At 46.2% G+C, this 20772-nt stretch overlaps 2 protein-coding genes and 1 long non-coding RNA gene across 17 annotated transcripts in view; 2 read left to right on the forward strand and 1 right to left on the reverse strand.

The window, feature by feature from the left end:
* LOC135366900 (polycomb group protein Psc-like) overlaps nucleotides 1-13815 on the forward strand; it is a 203835-nt gene extending 190020 nt beyond the window's left edge. For all 10 annotated transcript variants that reach the window (XM_064599882.1, XM_064599884.1, XM_064599881.1 and 7 more), the window contains 5 exons: nucleotides 2169-2226; nucleotides 7872-7970; nucleotides 10772-10852; nucleotides 11055-11536; nucleotides 11630-13815. In XM_064599882.1, the coding sequence (XP_064455952.1) occupies nucleotides 2169-2226; nucleotides 7872-7970; nucleotides 10772-10852; nucleotides 11055-11536; nucleotides 11630-12644 (1735 nt within the window). In that variant the 3' untranslated portion in view covers nucleotides 12645-13815. The remainder of the gene's footprint in view (nucleotides 1-2168; nucleotides 2227-7871; nucleotides 7971-10771; nucleotides 10853-11054; nucleotides 11537-11629) is intronic.
* The window catches only part of LOC135366906 (uncharacterized), a 106061-nt gene extending 91604 nt beyond the window's left edge, over nucleotides 1-14457 (reverse strand). For 3 of the 6 annotated variants that reach the window (XR_010414315.1, XR_010414312.1, XR_010414310.1), the window contains exons 1-3: nucleotides 13253-13568; nucleotides 11641-11807; nucleotides 11053-11187 (exon numbers count right to left, since the gene is read on the reverse strand). This is a non-coding gene — a long non-coding RNA (uncharacterized LOC135366906). Of the gene's footprint in view, nucleotides 1-8055; nucleotides 8294-11052; nucleotides 11188-11640; nucleotides 11808-13252; nucleotides 13569-14113; nucleotides 14177-14387 lie in introns of those variants that run through there. The other 3 variants (XR_010414314.1, XR_010414311.1, XR_010414316.1) reach the window with 3 other exon arrangements.
* LOC135366904 (protein Abitram-like) lies at nucleotides 13901-18946 on the forward strand. The gene is made up of 5 exons (XM_064599892.1): nucleotides 13901-14096; nucleotides 15722-15773; nucleotides 16445-16574; nucleotides 17418-17564; nucleotides 18687-18946. Exons 1-5 carry the CDS (start codon nucleotides 13973-13975, stop codon nucleotides 18879-18881), a joined length of 648 nt encoding a protein of 215 aa, XP_064455962.1. The 5' UTR covers nucleotides 13901-13972; the 3' UTR covers nucleotides 18882-18946.
* Nucleotides 18947-20772: the final 1826 nt, after the last annotated feature.

The following is a 20772-nucleotide window of genomic DNA, read 5'->3' on the forward strand; positions in this document are numbered from 1 at the left end:
CGTACGTAACGGACAGCGTGGTGGTTCTGCGCAACGCGCAAAGCTCTGCTTGTGTCTTGCGCGTGCGCAGAACCACCAACGCTATCCCTTCCGTACGCAAAGGCGCTATAGCGTACGGTATACTAAAACTCTAATTTCTCGATCGAGGTATATACCGAGGAAATGCGGAATCGCAGAAAACCCTTGAAAGAACGAAAAAAAAGCTAATGGAAGAAAGAACCGGAAGTGACGTCACTACTCGCACTTGGAGGAGCGGCGGCGGATCGATTTGAAGGGCTGTGCGCGTGCGGCAGACACGTGGCGAAGCGGTGGCCGCGTGCACGTGTGCTTTGACAGCAACACCTGCGTTTTTTTCTGCATAGCATCTACCTGGCTCATTAATCAGCGTCACCACCAGCGCACGAGCAGCACCACGCTGTGCCATCAACGCGCGGTTTTTACGTGGTCAAGGGTGTACCCGGAGCATCTGGATGATGTCAGCGTGCTCAGGAGTGTGATAAATTTAACGACAGCCATGCGCATACGCTGAACGGCGTTTGTGCAGCAGGATAGATCCGCGTGTGATGGAGTGCTTGACGACGCACACAACGGGTATTGGTGAAGCGCGACCTGTGTAGCGTGAGTTGCGAAAGAAGCCGAGCCTATATCGGAAAGTGGGGAAAATCGCTGTTCGCTGTCTCGTGGTAGTGCAAGACGAAGGGAAATTGGCGTGCTTTTGTGTTTAATTACTTCGGTAACTCGTCAACAATTCGGTTTCATTGTACCCTTCTGTTATCGGATTTTATGTTGTTTTTTTAACTCGGGGACAAAAATCGGGGTTTTATCTTAGGAGCTGTAAAAAGGGGGGAAATATGGTGATATCGGGTTGGAAAAGCAGATTTTCGGGTAGTAAATAAGAAAGAAAGCGCGCGTCTCGCATTTTCGATGAACTCTTTTTCGGGTCTATACCCAAAGTGACGACGATGCAAATAGTGGGATAAAAACGGGTTTTAGCGGTCATGGCTGTCTTGGTGATTAAAGGAACGAAGACTATAGATGCACAGTATACAATAATCCTGAGCTCACAGCTTTCTACTACACGAACATAAAGATGAGAATAAGCCAGAGTGACGAGAACTTTGTGCAGTAAGAAGTTGCGAGTTCAGCATTGTGTTGTGCATTTGGTCCTTGTTCGGTCTCGGCTGAACGGTGTTACAGTATTGGTTAACGCGAAGTACCCCGCATGACCACATTGAGTTTTGCTGTAGACAGGCACGGCTTCACCAACGCTGGTAAACTTTGAATCGATATCAAGGGTTGCTAAAACTTGACGTCAACACTCATTTCTTTTTTACAACGTTAGCTGGTGACGTAATGAATGTTTCAGTGACAATAACTCCCTTTAGTGAAGCAGCGTTAAATTCAAACTGTTGATCTCGGTTCAAATGTTACCCGACGTTGGTGAAATCTTGCCCTGTAAACGCAAAAACACGAGGCCCTAAGTGCGATACCGTTCAATATATGTAAAGTTCATCGCGCGTTCATCCCGATGAAATGTTTTCCCACGAAACACGCTATGCTTTGATGCGTCAAAGATGCGCGATGGAGGGATCCCTGTTGCAGCAGTGTTTCCCCATTCTCCAAGTATAATACACCAACTTTCACAACGCCTTCGCAGTATACAGGGTGTTCAAAATTAAGCTTTCACGAGCGCTACGCAAACACAGCGATTACAGGAAACCGGAGGATAACTTTACGCTACTTGTGAAAGAAACGGGTGCTGCTAATTATGTAGTACCTGTTTCTTACTCAAGGAACAGAAAAATAGCATATGTTCGCCTATTTATGAAGCGCTAGTAAAAGCTTAATTTTGAACACCCTGTATACGCGCAATACAGGGTGTTCAAAATTAAGCTTTCACTGGCACTTTATAAATAGGCGAATTTTGCTATTGCAAATGCTATTTTTCTGTTCCTTGAGTAAGAAACAGGTGCTACATAATTAGCAGCACCTGTTTCTTACACAAGTAGCGCGTAAAGTTATCATCCGGTTTCCTGTCATCGCTGTGTTTGCGTAGCGCTCGTGAATGCTTAATTTTGAACACCCTGTATTTCAGAACGGTGGTGTTCCAACAGAAGAACGCGGAACCGCGTCTTGAATTACGGTCGTCTTGTTCTTTTCCCCCTTAGGAAGCAGCCGACGGAATCGAACGGCGACGAGGACGGCACCGAGAAGAAGACGGACGAGGTGAGCGGATTGTGATATTGATAGATAGGCTGCTTCTGTCAATATTAGGGTTCACTCGCTGTTAGCCCCAACGTATATTCCTGGGCCATGCGATGACAAACCTCATATACAACTGACTTGTACGATCGCTCATGTCAGTGCTCATGGAATGTTCTATTTAATTGAGAAGTTTTGTCGTCGGTTTACGTTAACTGGGTGTGAGTATGTGATGTGTATGAGTGTGGGTGTGCGATTTTTCGAGTATACCGACGGAAATAACTGTATAGTATTCGATTCGATTTCTTCTGCGCGGATATGGGATTATGTATTCACCCGGATATATATTCAAATAAGGATGTATATTCCGAAGCTAGAAAAAACGCTAAGAGGGTACGGAACAAATAGGGTGCTGCCTCGTACGAAGATCCTATATGCATATATCACGAATATATACACGATGCATATTTGGCGTATATGGTGTATGTACGTGTGTTTGATTTTGTTGCGTAATTATTCGTTTCAGGATTCAGTTGATAGCTATTCGCGCAGCCTTACTGACTGTAAACAATCCCAGTCGGGTTGTGCGTATACTTCTCGTAAATTGAGGTCCAGATTAGTGTCTCTCGTAGTTTGAATGTAACTCGCGGTTTTCATTAAACGTAACGTGTGCACGATCACAGTCACGGTGCATTGATAAGAGAGCGCATGTGAAGTACCGTATCTTCAGTACCCCATTCTCATACTGCCTCCCTGTTTAGGTGTTGCGTTTAGCTATACAGTTTCGTTCGTTGGAGTAGTGTGTATTTGGTACTTCAATGGCGAGGTCGGAAAGTATTCACGATAGCTGTTCCGAAAGCACGAAAAAGACCGATCGATCGCTTTATTGCTTTCAAGTGGCTATAACATCACACTGCTGAGCTTTGAGTTGACAGCTGCATTTATCGTATCGTTTCACTTTAAAGCGCTTCCGTTCCACTAAAACTTCCTCTGTACGGAACCAATACGAATCGCAGCTCTGTTGAAATTTCTATCGCTTTTCCATGGAGCACGTCTATAAGTAACGCACGATGCCAACCGACAACAAATTCGGTCCCTTCGCGATAATCGATCTCCGGTCTCTTTCTGTGGCAGACTTCCCTTTCCTATATCGAACCGTTTGTCTTGATGTAAGCACTCTACTTAAGGATGCTGAAAAAAAAAAATAAAAGAATAAGAAGAAAATACCCCGTTGATGTGGTCCGCAAAAACCCCTCTTTCCCACCCACCCGCAACACAAGAAGGGACGAGAAACGTCGTTTGAATGATAGACCGCAACAAACTCCTTTCATCCTGCAGCTCCGTTTGCCGAGTCCGCCTTTCTTTTTTCTTATTCATTTACTTCAACTCCGCGGGTTATACTTATCGGCTTCTCCTTCGCGAGAAAAGACAAAGAAGAAAGGGTTGCTCGGCCACCCGAATGAAGATTCCAAGAAAGAGAAAAATCTCCCACGCTCCTCGCCAGCTAAACCATGCGAAAAAGAAAAGAAAAGAAAAATAGAAAGAGGCAGCGAAAGATGTGGAGTCTCGCAGAAAAAGACCGTATGGCCAGCCCGACGCTAAACCAATCAGGTCGGTTGGTGGTGGAAAGCATCCCTGCCACCCATTTAGGGGGTCCCCCGAGTGATGCTGTTAGCGGGAGACCCCCTTCGTTCCGCGTAGATCCCCCCGTCTTGTGTTCGTACCCCGTGAAATTCCTCACACTGGTGATGAAGGGCACACATGGGAACACTGCGAGCTGTCTCGAGTTGTGGCTTTCAGCTTGGTCTAGTTTTAGTTCCTTTCTCTTTTCTTTTTTTCCCCTGCGTTCTGAAATAGCGCCGGTAATGGTTTCGTCGTGCGCTATTAAAGAGGAAGAAAGCTCAATAGTTTAGACCAATTTTGCTCAACGTGCGTGAGACTTGCGTATCGATGAAGGAAAGCAATACGCCGTGACGTAGCAGCGTTCACCATACAGCAGTGTTTCCCAAAGTGTGGTCCGCGGACCCCTGTGGGTCCGCGAGAGTGTCCGTGGGGGTCCGCGACCGTCTCTCACATTTCAGTGAGGATTTTCGTCCCCACAAACACGCGCTCGTACATGCTGCCCGATTTCCAAACACCCAGAACTTCCAAAATTGCTACAAGCATGCTTCAACGGCCAGCTTCTAATTTCTGATAGAAAAGTCCTGCAATGCACGTTTATCCGCGTCATACACATACAAACAAGAAGAAGAAACCAGTCCGGAATCGTTTCTGAAGCTGTATCTAATGCACGCAGCAGGTGACGAGGTTGCTGGTTATGCACTGGATGTGACGGTGTGTGTGTGTGTGTGGGGGGGGGGGGGGGGGGGGGGGGGGGGGTCCGTGAATTGGTTCTCATCGCTTCCGGGGGTCCGTCACCGCCAAAAGTTTGGGAAACACTGCCATACAGTATATGAGATGAATTACAGATAGGTCAGCCGGAAATGTCGAGGCGTGTGTTTGTAGGGAAAATGTTTTATTTTGAACGGTGTCGTTTCGCGGTTTGGCGGTCGCGGATATCGTTAAACAAGTAGCTTTAGCGGCCATTCCTGTGTGGGATCGCGCAAGTGCAGGTCGGCAAAAATGAAAAAGAGGCTTCATTAAAAAAAGATTCACCGAATGCGTTATTGTTATGGATTCTAAGATTCCATTTGTCGCGGAAAGTGCGCATTTGGAGTTTTTAGTCACGGAAAAAAAAAAAAAAAACACGAAATTGGCATTTCGAAACGGAGGTTCACGAACTTAATTCTTTGAGTGCACGAAAGACCCGAACTTTGTTTCTCCCTGTGGACGAAAATAGCGCTACATACTTCTTAGTTCTTAATCCACATTGGACACACGCGGCCATTACTAGTACTTAGGCCATTCTTTCGCGACGTAATCTCGCGAGAAAACAACGAATGTGCCCCCCCAAGTCCCTTCCGCAGAAGCGAAACAACCCGTACTTTCTAGGAAGGCCCTCGTTCAACAATCTCGCGTGCGCTCTCAAATCGGGATACCCACGCTTCAAGTCTCCGTTTTTGGGTCGGCTTACAAGCGGATATAGGATCAGCGAGTTCGGATTCTTGCTCTGCTCCTAGCCCCGGCACCTCATGTGTGTGTGTTCGAATCCGGGAGCCGGCTCTGCTGTCTGGGTGTTTTCCCTTGGTTTCCTGTGAAGTGGGCCCAGGACGCGTGGTTCCCCCTGCGACAGTCGTGACGTTGCCCTTCCAAGCGTGTCCGACAACGGCAAGCTGTTCCGTGATCAACCCCACCTCACGGAAAAGAAATTTTCCCGGCTTGCTCTATATAGCTGTAACAATGTTTCATTGCGGAGGAGCTACGTTTCGATACAAATTATGGGAGCAACAGGATCCCAAAATTATTGTGCTTCGTGCGAGGCACTTGTGTCATTGCGGGGCGTAAATATAACGGGGTATATATGCAGCCTGAAAATACGTAATCTGACAAGGTTCAAGCCAGATATTAGTGAGTTTTAGTATATCGTACGCTACCGCCTTTGTGTACGTATGAGATAGCGTTGGTGGTTCTGCGCACGCGCAGAACATAAAGAGAGCTTTGTGCATTGCGCAGAACCATCGCTCTGTCCCTTACGTACGCAAAGCCGACAGCGTACGATATACTAAAACTCACTACTATGAGAAACGTTTACATAACGTTTTAGTGGTGCCGTCAATTCGCTTGGGGATTCGCGACATGACGGGATTAATTATGAAAGATTGATTGATTGAATTATGATTAATTGAGTTTTAGATAATCGTAAGCACCATCCGATTTCGACTCCGTATCGCTGCCAGTCGATCAGCTACCAGCAACGTAACGTCAGCCACTCGAACGGAATCCGGCGATTGACGTATCATGTTTTCGGAAACGTTATCGTGTATCATGTTAGCGCCGCGAAGCAACTGTGGCTATGAGCGGAGTACAGACGTGGACAGATGTGAGAGGACAGCGGGAATGAGTATGGGAAAGGGGCGTAGTAAGCGTCCTGGGCCGACTTCAGGGGGAACTGTGCCGACATGTATCGTGTATTATGCGTAATTTTTTGTCGCGGAACGATGCGCAATCTCCAATATTCAAACGCAAAATTCTGATATTTTTGCTAAAGCGGAAAGAGAGCTTTTTTTTTTTTTTTTTTTTTGTTGTTGTTGTTGTTGTTGTTGTTGTTGTTGTCCCTTCTTATCCATTCTTATAGGATCCCTTCTTATTGTGCATGTCCTATTATAGCGAAACCAAGACAAAGAGCGCGGCAAGTCAAAGCTCTGAACGGACCGGTCACCCACTTTGAACTGTCAGTCCACCGTGCATGCGCTGCTAGGCTAATCTCCTTCGCCTCGAGGGATATTGTATATATATGTAGCCTTTTCTATACATAGTGTAGAGCTGTCTCTCGAACACGCCTTGACGTGTCCCGTCTCGTCATTTCTAGCGTATACTATTCTTTTTGTCTTCTTCTTCTTGCCGCCCGCTACGCGACCCAAATGCTCTCCGACAGGTCGACCTGAATCTGCGCCACTGAAAAAAAGGTGTACGCTGTACGCTTTAGTGTCTCCACCGACACGGTCACTGACACTACTTATTGTATATGGCGTGGCCTATCAGTATAGCGCAAAACCTTGGCCCAATTTTGGCAATTCTGGGCCAATATCATAATGTAACGTAATGTTGAACCAAAATGTTGTGCTGCTTGGGTTGGATCCAGTTTCCGGGGTACAACCCCCCCCCCTGATATCGTATATTTGGTGTAGTGCATTTGGGACAGGGAAACGAGGGGTATAGCCCTCCTTCCCCATGTAAAGTCCCCCATACGACCCCTCCCGAATTATTTTTCTGGTACGCCGCTCACTAGATGGACGCGATGGAGGCATTCACCATCTAACAGTCCCAACATGCGCAATAATAGTCAAGAGTGCTGTGATTTTTTTTTACACCTTTCAGCGTGTAAAAAAGAGTGCTTTCGTATGTATAACACCCCTTTCTATTCCGCACCCTGTATGCCATATATAGCCAACCCGTATCGACACACCTGATATGCTTCATTTCGCTGCAAGGCACACATCTGCAAAGATGTACGACAGCAGAAGACATAGACACCCACCAAGTCGGTGATCGTGCACAAAATTGATCGGCGAGGGCGACCGAGCACACAATTGTGATTATCCGCGGCCCTTTGCATGTTCCTTCTGCTTGCTTTTCTTTTTCCCCCTTTTTTTTCTCTCTCTCTTCTTCCATTTTCTTTATTTTTTGGCATAAAAAGAAAGAATGGACAATGATAGCTATCGATGTGAAACTTTTGGGCTAGAGATTAGGCTGTTCAACGAAGCAGCTTCTCTTCATGCTTTATACCGCATACATAAAGACATCCTCTATTCTGCTTCTAGTGCATTATCTCTCTCTCTCTCTATTTTTTTTTTTTTTTAATCGACTTCACGTTTTGCGTAATAGTTATCATTTGCACGTTCATTCGACTGGAAGAGTGGAGATATTGGCATCGTTCGCCCCGCAAAAGGATGAAGATGTTCGCGATTTTTACGAATATATGTTTTTGATATTTGCATTGATGGCAGTGAATTACGTAGATGAGACATCTGCATGACATAAATCGTGGTTTCCGTCCATGACTCGTGCAGGAGGTACAGCGTCGATTCCTCAACTGTCCAGCCGCGCTCACAATCAGCCATCTGCAGAAATTCATCCGCATGAAGTACAGCCTCAGCTTCAACTTCAAGGTACGTCTGCATTATATTTGCGTATATGTTCCGCGATTTTATTTTTCCAACGCCGTCGCCATATATTTATTTATTGCTTCCGGAAGTCACCCTTAACTTCAACGTCAGTGAGCACATAATCACCGACCCGGGCGAAGAGCGTTGGAGCTTTTATAGTACGGCTGAGGGACGGGCGAATGTTCAAGCAGCCATATAGCTCTATATTGTATCTGAGACACGCAGCAAGGACAAGCGTGCAATTAGGCCAAATTAGGAGACCATATAGAGCCACAGGAACCATCAGGAGCGCCTTGTGCTCGGGGGTCCGACTTGATGATGATGACCTGCGCGGAAGGTCGCTGACTCTTTTACTTTTCTTTTTTTCTAAAGTACAAGCGCAGGCCAAAGGTCGTCCAAATGACACCCAAAAACCATCGTTGCTTCTATAGACACTATACCGCTTACAACGGCCAGTCGCATAAAATGCCTGTTGCTGAGAAACTGCAATACGTTCCGTTGTCGGACCGGGCTTGGCCAAAAATAATACTCGAAGTTTTGTGAACCACCATACGTTCTAAGATTTTAGTCCTTTGGGGGTATAACTGCATTGCCGGAACCGTACGTTAGCCCCTTTTGGGACTAAATGTGGGGGAGTTCATGCGAAGTGTATATGGATTATTTGCAGTGGTGGCGAGTAAATTTCGGGGTAAGGAGACTGAAATGGAGAGTAATTGTAATCTAGGAGACTTGCTCCACAGTTTATTCTTTCCCTCTCTCTCTCTCTCTCTCTCTCTTAGGGTGTATACTGCATACAGGTTCTATTTAAAAGAACTTAGCTTATTCGAACTTAGAGCCGTGCTTTTAGTTTCTGATGGTCAAACGCTCGCGCTCTAACGACCTGTGTCATAGCTGTTGTTCGGGAAAGAACGGCAAAAATCGACGGCGTTGCGCCTCCTAACATGCCGATTTCTATGGAGGCTATAGAAATACCTTGCCGAGGTATTGTTCGAGGCGGCGTTCTGCACGGATGAGCACCGCTTTGTTCGCGCTGTTTGTGACACGCTCTCTCTCTCTCTCTTCTTTTCGTGTCTTGCGCTTTTCGCCGTGTGAATCTGTGTAGATCAGGAACTCTAAAACATGCGACTGCTTCATTGAGTTTCTTATCGAAAACAAAAGTTGCGTGGTAAGCGATATTGTTTTCATTCGATTAGAAACAATGTCGCTCATCTTTGTGACTTCGGTGTTTGGACTCTCGGACTCGGAACATTCGCTTGGGAACGTGTTACGCGTTAAAAATACGGTATCTTCACTGCCTTGCAAATATGTTGTATTTCGAGGCCACAGGTCAGAAATTGTGCAGTTATTTGCACTTGCGCGTGAGCTGTTTCAGCATCGCTCTAGAAGATGGTTGCGTGGAGCAGCTTTTGTCTGTTGACTGAAGTTTTGAGGTCAAGCGTGAAAACTTGACACGATTATTTCCGCAAATTATGACTTGCAAACTGCAAAACAGTAGATGTAATATTAGTACACCTGCTGTCAATGTGCTCGATACACAGTCATTCCACGACGTAAACAGCTTATTTTGTCCTCCTACAGCATTTTCCCGCGGTTATTGACGCAATATCGTCTCAGCGCCTACGCTACTCTAATAGAGAAGTGATAATGCATCTTTAATGACGTGGTCGTCCCTCAGCACAAGTGCATCCCTGGGAGAAAATCCCTTCGGAAATTGCATGAACGGCCCGACAACAAAATGCTCCTCCCTTCCTCCATTTTGTCTTCTGCTTCTTTTAATGTTTCCCCTCAAGTCACGACCTCGTGCACCTGATGTATCTCCGCTGTCTGGAGCACGACGCGTTTACCCAGGCGGCAAGCCGTCGCCCGAAGGCGTGTGCTTGAAACGTATCTATTTATCGCGGTCCTATAGATAAATATAGTCGGGAGCGCGGCTTACTGAAGGGTGTCGAACCGCTTTTTGCTCTTCGTTTTGTTGTCCCCTCTACTCCGGCGGTGTGTACCCCCGCAACCCGAAAGGGCGAATCCGGGCAGACAAGTGAACGTGCGACTGCTCTATGGCAACACCCCGTAGCCCCTCCCAGTCATTTGTGCGCTGCCCCTTCGGGCTGCCCGCCACCCCTCTCGGCGACAAATGGACTCTCCCTCCTTTCAGTGAGCCGCGTACCAATGACTCCCAACTGTGATTGCGCTTGCTGATGGATATGAGAGTAGCGTTCTTTTGCGAACGTGGCACGCAGGGACAAGATGGGATGCTTTCTCTCTCTCTCTTTCTTTCGTTCTCCCTCCGTCCCGTTTGTGTTCGGTGGCCTGCAATGGATACCGTGCGTGTTCGATGCTGTCTCGCGTCGCTCCGAACGTGCTCTTGCTCCATTAAAACTAATTGAACGCTCACTGTCTGGGAGTTTCGCTTTGTTTTGTAGTTCAACCTTTGCAACGTGTTTGCTCTGCAACGACATAAGCAATGTGGCAGCAGTCCAAGTTGATAATACCGGACTTGGAAGGGTAGCGCCATCTCTCCTTTTCGAAATCAAACTTAGACACCACCGCCACGATGTTAGGGAAATTTTCCCTAGACGCGAGTTTCGGTTAGGTATGACACAATGGATACTTCAAACTGCTGCAGACACCTTGCACTTTTGTTTCCCACGTGGATGCATGCAATAAAGTTTTCACCAGTTTGAATTTCCCAACCCGCAAATACTGAATATGCCTTTAAAATATGCTGGCAGCTGTTATGCCACATACAAAAGGTCAACTACCTGTATCCAGCATAATACGGCAACTATCACATGTTCTCGTTACAGATTGACATTCTCTACATGAATGACGTATTGTACGAAGGCTACTCCCTAATGGACATCGCATACATCTACACGTGGAAGAGGGTAAATCTTCCATTATTCCGCATAAATAATTTGTGTCTGACAAAGCGTTTTTGTAGTATCGTTGATGTCTGTGCACATTGGATTATGACTCAGTTATGTGCAGTTACACAAGCACTCTTGGTCAAAAGCTGTTCCGCAAGGATAGTCATGACTGCGTAGCAACGCGATTCCTGATGCCATAAATTCACGTCAAAACTTACAGGAGAGCCCACTCCGGCTGTTCTTTCGAATCTCCGCGAGACCTCCAAAACGGCCAGCAGTGCAAGCTGTAGAGCTTCCCTCAGAGGAACTGGTCATTGTCGAAGACGAAGCCCCCGAAGAGTTACAGAAGGAACCTGGAAAGGAAGAAGCAGCGCAGTTGGCGAAATCTGACCCAGTTGAAGAAAAATCTGGAAGTCCGCCGCAACCAGAGACACCGACGTCAGAGAGCCCCGCACTGAGACTGCCCCAGGAGCTGTGCTCAAACCCAGAACCTGTTTCTGACATCAGCTGTGCTTCCAAGGCAGACACAGAAAAGGCAAATAGGAACACAGATTCCATTCCTCAAAAGGCTACAGCTAACCACATTGTGGAGAAGCTGCTGCCGACTACCACCCTCACCAGGACCGCCCTCTCCACTTCTCCACCCTCTCCAGAGAAGGGCGAGGACGTTGCTACGGGAGTCGTTGACAATGCACTAAAGAGGTACTCGATGAGTTTTCTTTTCCAGAAACATTTTTCCATCGTGTGTTTTCATGTAACAGAAATGATAATATGTGCTGCTTCCATTCGTAACAGTGCTGCTGTACCTGAAGAACAAGCAGTTGGGACAGAGAAGACTGCAAAGATTGTGTCCCTCGTACAGTCTGCATCTCCACACAAGGAAGAACAGGCTGCGGAACCCCTGGTTGAAGCGAGGCTTCCGCCGCAGGAAACGCTTTCTCCGCCGCCGCTTCCGAAAATCACCATCAGTACCCTGGACAGAAACAGCAACAAGATCATCATCCAAACGAAGGAAGCACCACCAATGGTCGTGAAGATGTCTCCTCCGCTGGAGAGTCACGGGGATAAGGCACTCCAGCCCAAGAAGTCTCGCCGTAAAGAGCACAAAGAATCGTCGAGAAAGAAATGCCCGGAGAAACAGGAAAAACGCAGCCTGTCCGATACAGACCAGGTTGGAATGGAAGCGCCCCCTAGCAAGAGAAGCAAGCAAGAGAGCGAGAGCATGGAGGTCGACAGTGGACGAGGTTTTGATGCGATTGAGCGATCGAGCCCCAAGCCCAATTCCTCTAGAGCTCCTCAGCCGCACGGCTCCCCACACCAGCGTGTTACTTCGCCTTCAAAAAGTAGTCCAGTTTCACGGCCTCCCCCAGCCCACCCCCAGACTCCCAAGACTCCGCCGTCACTGCAACGCAACCGCATCACCGTGACGCGGGCGGAAGAAGACACGAGGCCCCTGGATTTGTCCCTGGCCCACAGAGGTCCAACCGTAGTGCCCAAGAAGGTGGAACTTGCACCTCCCTTTCCGCGCCCACGTGGCCGTCCGCCACTTCCGCTCCCCACCGTATCCCAGCCTCTTCCCAAGCAGACGTCAACGTACAAGGTAGTGCCGCCGATGACGCCCATGTTCCAGAAAACGCCGACAGCCGCGGCCTCGTCTCACCATCATCATCATCACCATCGCAACAGCAAGCATCTCTTCAAGGGAGCCAACCTGACCTGCATCAACCCGGATCCCAACGCGTTTCACCCGCGGATTGTGATCAAGAACGTGCCCCCCAGAGGACCCCTCAACAGCTTTCATAGAGTGTGATTGCCATGTTCGAGGGAATGGAATATCTACACAGGGGTGATCGTGCGGAGGATTAACCACGCCCCTTCTAGTCTCACCGAGTGTCCTGGATCATACAGCGCGGAAGACCTCCGCCACGTGATCTGGATTATCCACTTGGATTACCATCTGCGCCAGTGTGCTGCCGCCGTGAATAGTGACCTGGATATCCCAACTTGGATTACCACCTGAGAGTGCGTGCAAGTGTGTTGCCTTCCTCAAGCGCCACCTGGATTACGCCTTTGGATTATACATTGGATTACGCTCCTGGATTTATGAAATGTGTGTGTCTGTGTCTCGGATTTCTGACCGTGGCTACCATGTGGATTAACTTCAGGATTACCAATAATGCGAAGGTAAGTCTGAGCAAGAGTGAGGGTGCAACCCCCCCCTGTGAGAGAATCTCCAACTGCAGAGTGCAGTGTAATCGCAGACTTCAGCAGTGTCTTCCAGTGGAAGCATTGGTCTTCATCTGAACATGTTCTGCGGTTGTGGCAGAGAAACTCTGAAAAGACTGTGCCACAAGGACACTTCGTGTTGCCGGCGGTCGAAATCTTGCTAAGCAAGCTGTGGATTAACTTCAGGATTACCTGTAGTCGGCAGGTAAGTCTGAGCAAGGAAACCTGCGACTGTGACGCACAGTCTAGTCGCAGGCCTCAGCAGTGTCTTCCAGTGGAAGCATTGATCTTCGTCTAAGCATGTTCCGCAGTTATAGTACAGGAACTCTCGAGGAACTGTGCTGCAAGGACACTTTGTGTTGCCAGCGGACTCTCGGAACAACTTCAGCTGCAAACAGAATCAAACCGTGCAATACAATGTATATTCTTCACGTATCATGGAACTGTTGTGTTTGCAGGCATTGCAACCGTGTGAATGTGTCACGCGCGAGGAACTACAAGAAGAAGAAAAAAAGAGAGAGAGAGAGAGCCTACAGAAACGAAATCTAAAGTGTCAGCATCAGAGGTTAATCGTACATTGTACAGATCTTTTAGCGTTTAAAACACAACGCTTAATAGTGGCTTATATAGAGTGGAGGAATTACGCGCGTAGTAATATGATAATATACAGCGTCTTCGTGTGGGACTGCTTGTTTTTATCTCATGTGCTATGCCTCGTAGTGAAATAATAATAAAGTAGTTTTGTTGGATCGAGATTTCCGAAGTTATTTGCAGTTTTTGCTCACTGGCATTGTCGTGCCACCTCGTGAGCGGAGCGCATTATATGCCCGCTTCGCTTCGTGCAACTGCCGCGTGGGTGCGACACAAGCGAGTGTTTCACGTGAACCGCGTAGCCTGTCTGGCTTGTCCAAAATGGAAGTGTCGGGTGATGAAGGGGAAAAAGCACCGGAATCTTTATACCTACGCTTGTCAAACAGCCTGCGCGATACCCTGCCGAGTGTCACTGAGCGTTATTACAAGCCGAGGTTCAAGTACGGTAGGAATGCAGCTTACACAGTCTTCGGCTCAGAGAGCCCACATTGCTTGGGCGTGCATGTGATTTTACGTTGCTATCAGACATGCTGTAGTTAGGCGAATGATGCAGCACTAAAGTATACTAAAATGTGGAATGGAACAGGAAGTGACGTGTGTTGACGATTACCGCTGACGCGCCGCTGTAAGTTTACAAAGAGCTGTACTGCAGTCTTTCAGCTATCGCCACCGAACAAACTGCTCTCATTCACGTTTCACTTTCTATCAACACGTGGTTCCTGACATCTTAGCATACCTTGCCACCAGGTGGTAGAACCTGTAAACAGCCGGAATTAGTCGCTTGCTGCTTTGTGCTCGGGAAAGGCATGCTGACATCGTCTTTCTTTTGTTTGCAACGTGCTTTTGCGGCGTACACTGTCAGTACTTGTCTTATGACAAAGAGACATCCTTACAGTGTTCTCTGTCTTGTCCATCACAAAGTACACAGTACCCCCGGCCTGGCAACGCGCATGGGTTTGAAAGTGACTTCCCCAGTGTTGGATGGTGCATAGTGCTATGGTGCATAAATATGCAAGGGCTCAGGCCACAATGTCTTGTTGAGCTTATCAGTACCACCGTCTTGTTTGAACATGATACATTATTGCATACTCTTCATCCAGATCATTAAAGAAAAATTGACATTACTTGTAAGGATGAGGCAGTCACGCTCTGACTAGCAATAGCCAATTGGATACTCTTTCTCTGGTGATACTAGTGGTGGAAATTTTTATGGTTGAAGATTTTATTTCCTTGCGCACACATTGGCCTTGGCTGATGACTGCACGAATTCAATCTTAGAAATTCTACAGGGTTATCTTTCCAAACGTTACACATTTCAACTGCATCATAAAAATAGAAGACTGGGGTTAGCCAACCCCAAGTTTCGCAGACTGGTACCCATTTGTCCGAAGTTTCGTTGGAATTTTTTGTGAGCATTATGGTCCTGTAGAAGAATAATTTAAAATCAAGCAAAATCTCACTCTATGCGTTTTCTATGGCCTGTCTCACTCAAAAGCCGCCATTTTCTCCTGTGTATACCTCAATTTCATTTCACCACACACAGGTGGTGCCAACATGCAGAAGAAGAGGATTAGTGCGTAACATCAGAATAGGCGTGTGACATTGTGTTGGCAGTGCCGCCTGTGTGAGGTGATGTGAATGGGAAGCAAACACAAGAAAAAATGGTGGCGTTCGCGTGAGATAGGCCATTGAAAACGCATGGGGTGAGATTTTGCTTGATTTTTAATTTTCTTTCTACATGACCATAGCACTTAAAAAAAATCATCTGAAGCTTCAGACAAATGGCTATCAGTTTTCAAAGTTTGGGGTAGGCTAAACCCCGTCTTCTATTTTTACGATGCGATTGAAATGTGCTAGACTAACCCTGTGCTGCCCTATGCTGCGCCTGATGCCTATAAGGTATAGGCATATAAAGGTTGTGCCCCATTCGCAGCATTACGATGAATGCTAAATTTATTTTTACCATACACTCTGGCGGCAATATTTACTTGAGTATCCACGAAAGACGTGTACATAGCTGTTGCAAAAGAGCAACGTTTCGTCGTTGCTTATTTCTGGATTGACTTACAGATGCAAACGGCAATGCAGGGGAAGACCAGTGCATCTTGTTTCACTCAAACAGGTAAAAGCGGTTGCTCTTGATGTACCTGATAGCATGTTTCCCTTGCACAGTGGATGAGTTTGAGCATAGCTGCCAATTGCATTTTTATATTGTCTCAGAATTTCTGGCAAATCATGTTGCTGTTCCATGTTTTCCTTAGAAGTAACACTTTTTTTTTCACAAAAGTGTGAAATGCAAGAGCACACAATGCTGTTGAATGTGACTGGTCAAGTTCTCTCATAAATTTCCTCTTATTTTTCCTTGGATATTTTCGTGTGTAGTAACTAGGGTAACCGTGAGCTAACTGAGAAGTTGCTCAGAAGCCAAACACTATTTATGCTCCAAGTATTGGAGATCATAGACATACTATGTGTAATTGTGTTGCCATCACATTTTAGGGGAGCATTGATGAGTTCCACAATCTCATGAGGTGCACTCACTTCTTCTCGCTTCATTCATGTATTATGCTGTTCCAGCTACGTTAACGGGAACGACATGGGCTACGTGGTGGTTGGTTTGTTGCAGAAAATTCTCTAAGCAGGCTTAAAAACTGGCAGTACAGTGCATTATACCCTTTTTGTTTTGCCGTCACTCACACGCACCTCATGCAATAGCCCTTGTCAGGATGAGTTTTACTATTTGATGATGATGATTAGAATGGGTGTCTGAAGCAGAACATTATTTCGTTACAGAATAGCTTTGGTCACACTTGCACCCTCTCATCCGATACTGTCTCAAAAAAAGGAAGTAACTAAAGTTGACTTCCAAGTGAACACGAAATTGAATCGCCTCTCAAACTATGTGTATGGCAAACACAAGAAGGTGGGTTTCTTTTCGTTGTGCGATTGTGTTAGGTGCGGTTTCGTCTGGTTGGATACTGCCGTAGGATTGTAATGCAAAAGATGATAATGCAATAGATTTCTAGTGACGCGAAGTTTCGGCGTTTTGCAACATATCGTGCATGTACGGGGAGGAAACTAACAGTCAAAAATGGGAAAAACCTAGCACTCGCAAGTGAATAAGATAAGCATTTAAAGAGATTGAAACATTTAAATAAGTTATTATACTAACGAACAAGTTTTCGGTTGGAGTCCGTCCTTCACCTGGTGCAATCCTGATGAAGGATGCACTCTGTCCGAAAGCTTGTTCTTTAGTATAATAAATTATTTAAATGTTTCGATATCTTTAAATCTTATGTATGGGGAGGTACAAAAGAACAGGACATGTTGATGAGAAATAAGTTACTTTGTACAATTACAATTATATTACGCACACAAGACGGAACAGATTTTGCAGAAACAGCTGAAGTAACTATTTGCGATAAAATTTCCTGCTCTCCTCCCTTTTCGGATTGCAAAGAAGCCCATGTCCTACAATAAACGTAGAGTTCAGACCGGAACGTGCTCAGAAAGTCGAGACTTTATCAGTTTCGAGGACAGCATGCATGCACGCATATTTAGGATTCTTAACGTGCGCTTTCACAACTGAAAGCAATATGGGAGAAATCCTCTGACGGTATCACATATCAGCTCCACGTTCTCACGTATGGAATTCCCAGAGAAATGCTGACGCCTGCCAGAAACCGTTTGACATATAATGTGCACATGGTTAGCACTCATCTGCTGTTTCTCAGATGTTAAAACAAATAAACTGTCTTACACGAAGGGGGCACAACGACTTCAGAGGACATCAGCCTTGTGCATCATATCCTGCTCAGATGGCTCGCAGTACACGATAGTGAGCGTGGTTCCGGGGAAGTTGATTGAAGTTAACGAACGTTTGACAGAGTGTCCTGAACTCGTTGTGAAAAAGGTAAGCTTTGTAAGGTTGCAAGTAAGATTTGTATTGAAGTATGCGTTTCAAACTCACTTCATTCCACAGTCATAAAGTAGGAAAATATCATAGCAAAACCACATGCTCAACCACGTGCCCAGCATTTAGTATAGATCAGTTTTTGTGTGTAGATTTTAAATGAGAGGTGTCCATCAGTGTACAGTGTTTCTTCATTGCCTACCTCGATATATCCAATCAGCCATTCATGAAGACGTGCACTGTTGCTTGTTGTCTAATGTCAACAAAGGCTGTTCCAACACACTCTTTCAAACAACATCCATTCGCTTAGGGTCATCACATGGAGCCATTATGAAAACATACATGTACAAGTATGAAGATGTTCACTCCCAAAGCAACGTTTCATGGTTCACTCATATATATTACATCGTCATTACTGCCGGGTATCCTAAACAATGTCTGTTCCTTATCAATATGTTGCCTATGCAACACTGATGATGATGACAAAGAAAAGACAAAAAAAAATTCACACAACACTGATTCCTGGGGATGTGCTTCAGTGCTGTACTTCAGCATGACCATTCTCATCAGTGGATACCTAGTGTTGTGCAACCCAATTACTACACGTGTTTTCTCTTTCCTTTTAAGCTGAAAAAAAAAAAGATGTAAATCACTCGATGTATATTAAGCCTCCGTTGTCAAAGCACTGTCGTACCATTTCATATGCGATTTTTGTTTACTTTAATCATTCATTATTATATATGATATTCAAATTTTTTATATTCACTCGCTTTCTATGTAGCTGGTGTCATTACGTTTGTCACTTGCAACCGCGCTCCCTCCAGGAAGAGTTAAATCGATCTATTAATTGAAGTGTGGCATATAACGAGCTCCCTCTGCAGATATCCAAAGATCCCTCAATAAAAAAAAAAAAAAAAGAAAGATCTTCAGTGGGATCAGCCGCCCTCCTTGCTTCCAATGACGTTTGTTATGACGGTGGCTTCTCGCCTTGTCTGAGGAGGTCCACAGTACAGTAGTATGCCCGGACCTGTAAATGTAAACGTTGCCCTTCGCCGATAAATGCGTGCTTGTTCTTTCGTTCGTCTATCGAATTTACCGGCTGCTTCCCCGTTGGTTTTGCAGCCGTGGTCTTCCGGATATATCGCTATCGTGTTGCCTCCCATGAACATGGACGTCTACCTACTAGAGACGCTCACTTCCCCTCAAGACTACATAAAGGTGCGGAGCGGTACAATTCCGGAGGGGTACCTCACCACAGAGGCGGTACCTGAAGCCCAGAGTGTGTTTTCCCAGGCTGTTGATATTGATGACGCCTAGAGACTCGACCTTCTGTACAGTGCACGAACACAATACAAGACGTTTCTACGTCATTGATTTCCTCATTGACTGTATCTGTATTTATTTCATTTTCTTCCATTTGAAGCACGTGGTGTTGGCAATCTGATCACTGGGACGTTGTGGATCCCTGCATTTTCAGGGCGACCTGGAGACCGGGGCGAACGTTTCCCGGACATTGAAGCAGAAACCTCAGGTTTTGCGGCCGCCGATATTTCGAACACTTTTTCTTTTTTATTTGTTTTTTCATGCAACGTTTTGATATAGGGTTAAATTAATGCACTTCATTTAAAGGGCGTTTGGACGCTTTCATAGATGTGATTAGAGATGCAAAGCCCCGGAAAAAGTTCGGAAATTTGGCGGAAAAAAGTTTTTTCGGTTTTTTCCTCGTCTCCAGAAAAATGGCCCAAAATTTCCAGGCGACAAAATTCAAAAATGTAAATTTTCGTGCCTTTTATGCGTTCCAACCCGTCAACAATGCCTTAGGTGCCTCTAATCCGCCAACAACCACCAACTTAGTGCTCCGTCTGGCCGCTCCAAGCGATCGCCATCGCATTCACATAATGTTGGAGTTCTGGTCGGAGTGGACAGGTTGTTCAATTACCTATCGCTGAGTAGACAGCAGTCTCATGCTCTGCATTTATGCCTAGAGGATGAACACTACTAAAGCTTCTAGCTCATTGTATGCTGTGGTTTGGCCGGCAATGCTTTCGACTTGGCACTAACCACATTTGTTTCCATTTTCAACAACAACAACAAAAAAAACCGAAAGAAACGTTTTTTTCGAGCGATTCGAAATTTCCGGAAATTTTGCGTCTCTATATGTGATTCATCACATCATGGATGCATTGTGCTGCACGCAAGAATACTGAGGAAAAAAATAATTATTGTTCTACGTGTCGTACTTACCAAGATACAAGCCTTCGAACACACACCCGAGCAAAGCGCAGACGTCACAGAGCTCGGAGTTGCGTCCATTCCCATTGGCAACCGTAAGCACGTGGCTTCTCGTGTGCTGCCCACGACCTCCTAGATTATAACGACCATGTTATAGGTACGCCTTCCCAGCGCCGCATTTAGGAGCTGGGGTGGCGCTACTCATCGGCCCAGCTATTGCTTACTCAATTTCTGCAATACTTTGTACTTCTGCTTACCTTAGTATTTTTGCACAGGCTGAAAGTCCCACGAGAGGTGCTTCCTTCTAAAGTTGATTATCATCATCATTCTATGCGTTTTCATAGGAGCTGTTGCTGTCGTCTGCAACGGTAATCGTGCGTCCGCTTCTGCGCTTTCAAAATTCAAATTTCCATTGTCCAGTTTACGACCTACTAGATTATAACGACTATGTCATAGGCACCCCAGCGCCGCATTTTTGGAAGGTAGCGGTGGCGCTACGCATCGTCCCAGTTATTGCTTCCTCAACTGCTACAATACCTTGTACTTCAGCTTACCTTAGTATTTCTGTACAAGCGGTGGATATTCCACAGATGTTTCATTCTACACGTTTTCATAGGAGATATTGCTGTCGTCTGCTACGGTAGTCGTACATAGGCTTCTGCGCGTTCAGAATTCAAATTTCCATCGTTCAATCGTGATGCAGATCTCGAGTGCCGATGAGTAGCGCCCCTAGCGGATCGTGCGGACGGGCTCCTCATAGGGGTTGACGCTAATGACGTGGTCGGTGCTGCCTCACCCTGGCGGCGGCGAGGGCTGTGATGTGAGAGCCACGTGAGTTTCAGTATTCGCGGTGCCCATTTCTTTCCTTCTGTTAACCTCATTCGCTGCGAAACTTTCGATGGGGGTTCGCAACGATTCAAAGAACCGACTTTTATTTTTATCTGGGGTGACGTGTCGCAGTCCCTTTAATTTCAGT

Source organism: Ornithodoros turicata, chromosome 8, assembly GCF_037126465.1.
Source record: "Ornithodoros turicata isolate Travis chromosome 8, ASM3712646v1, whole genome shotgun sequence".
In the NCBI taxonomy this organism is placed as follows: domain Eukaryota; kingdom Metazoa; phylum Arthropoda; class Arachnida; order Ixodida; family Argasidae; genus Ornithodoros; species Ornithodoros turicata.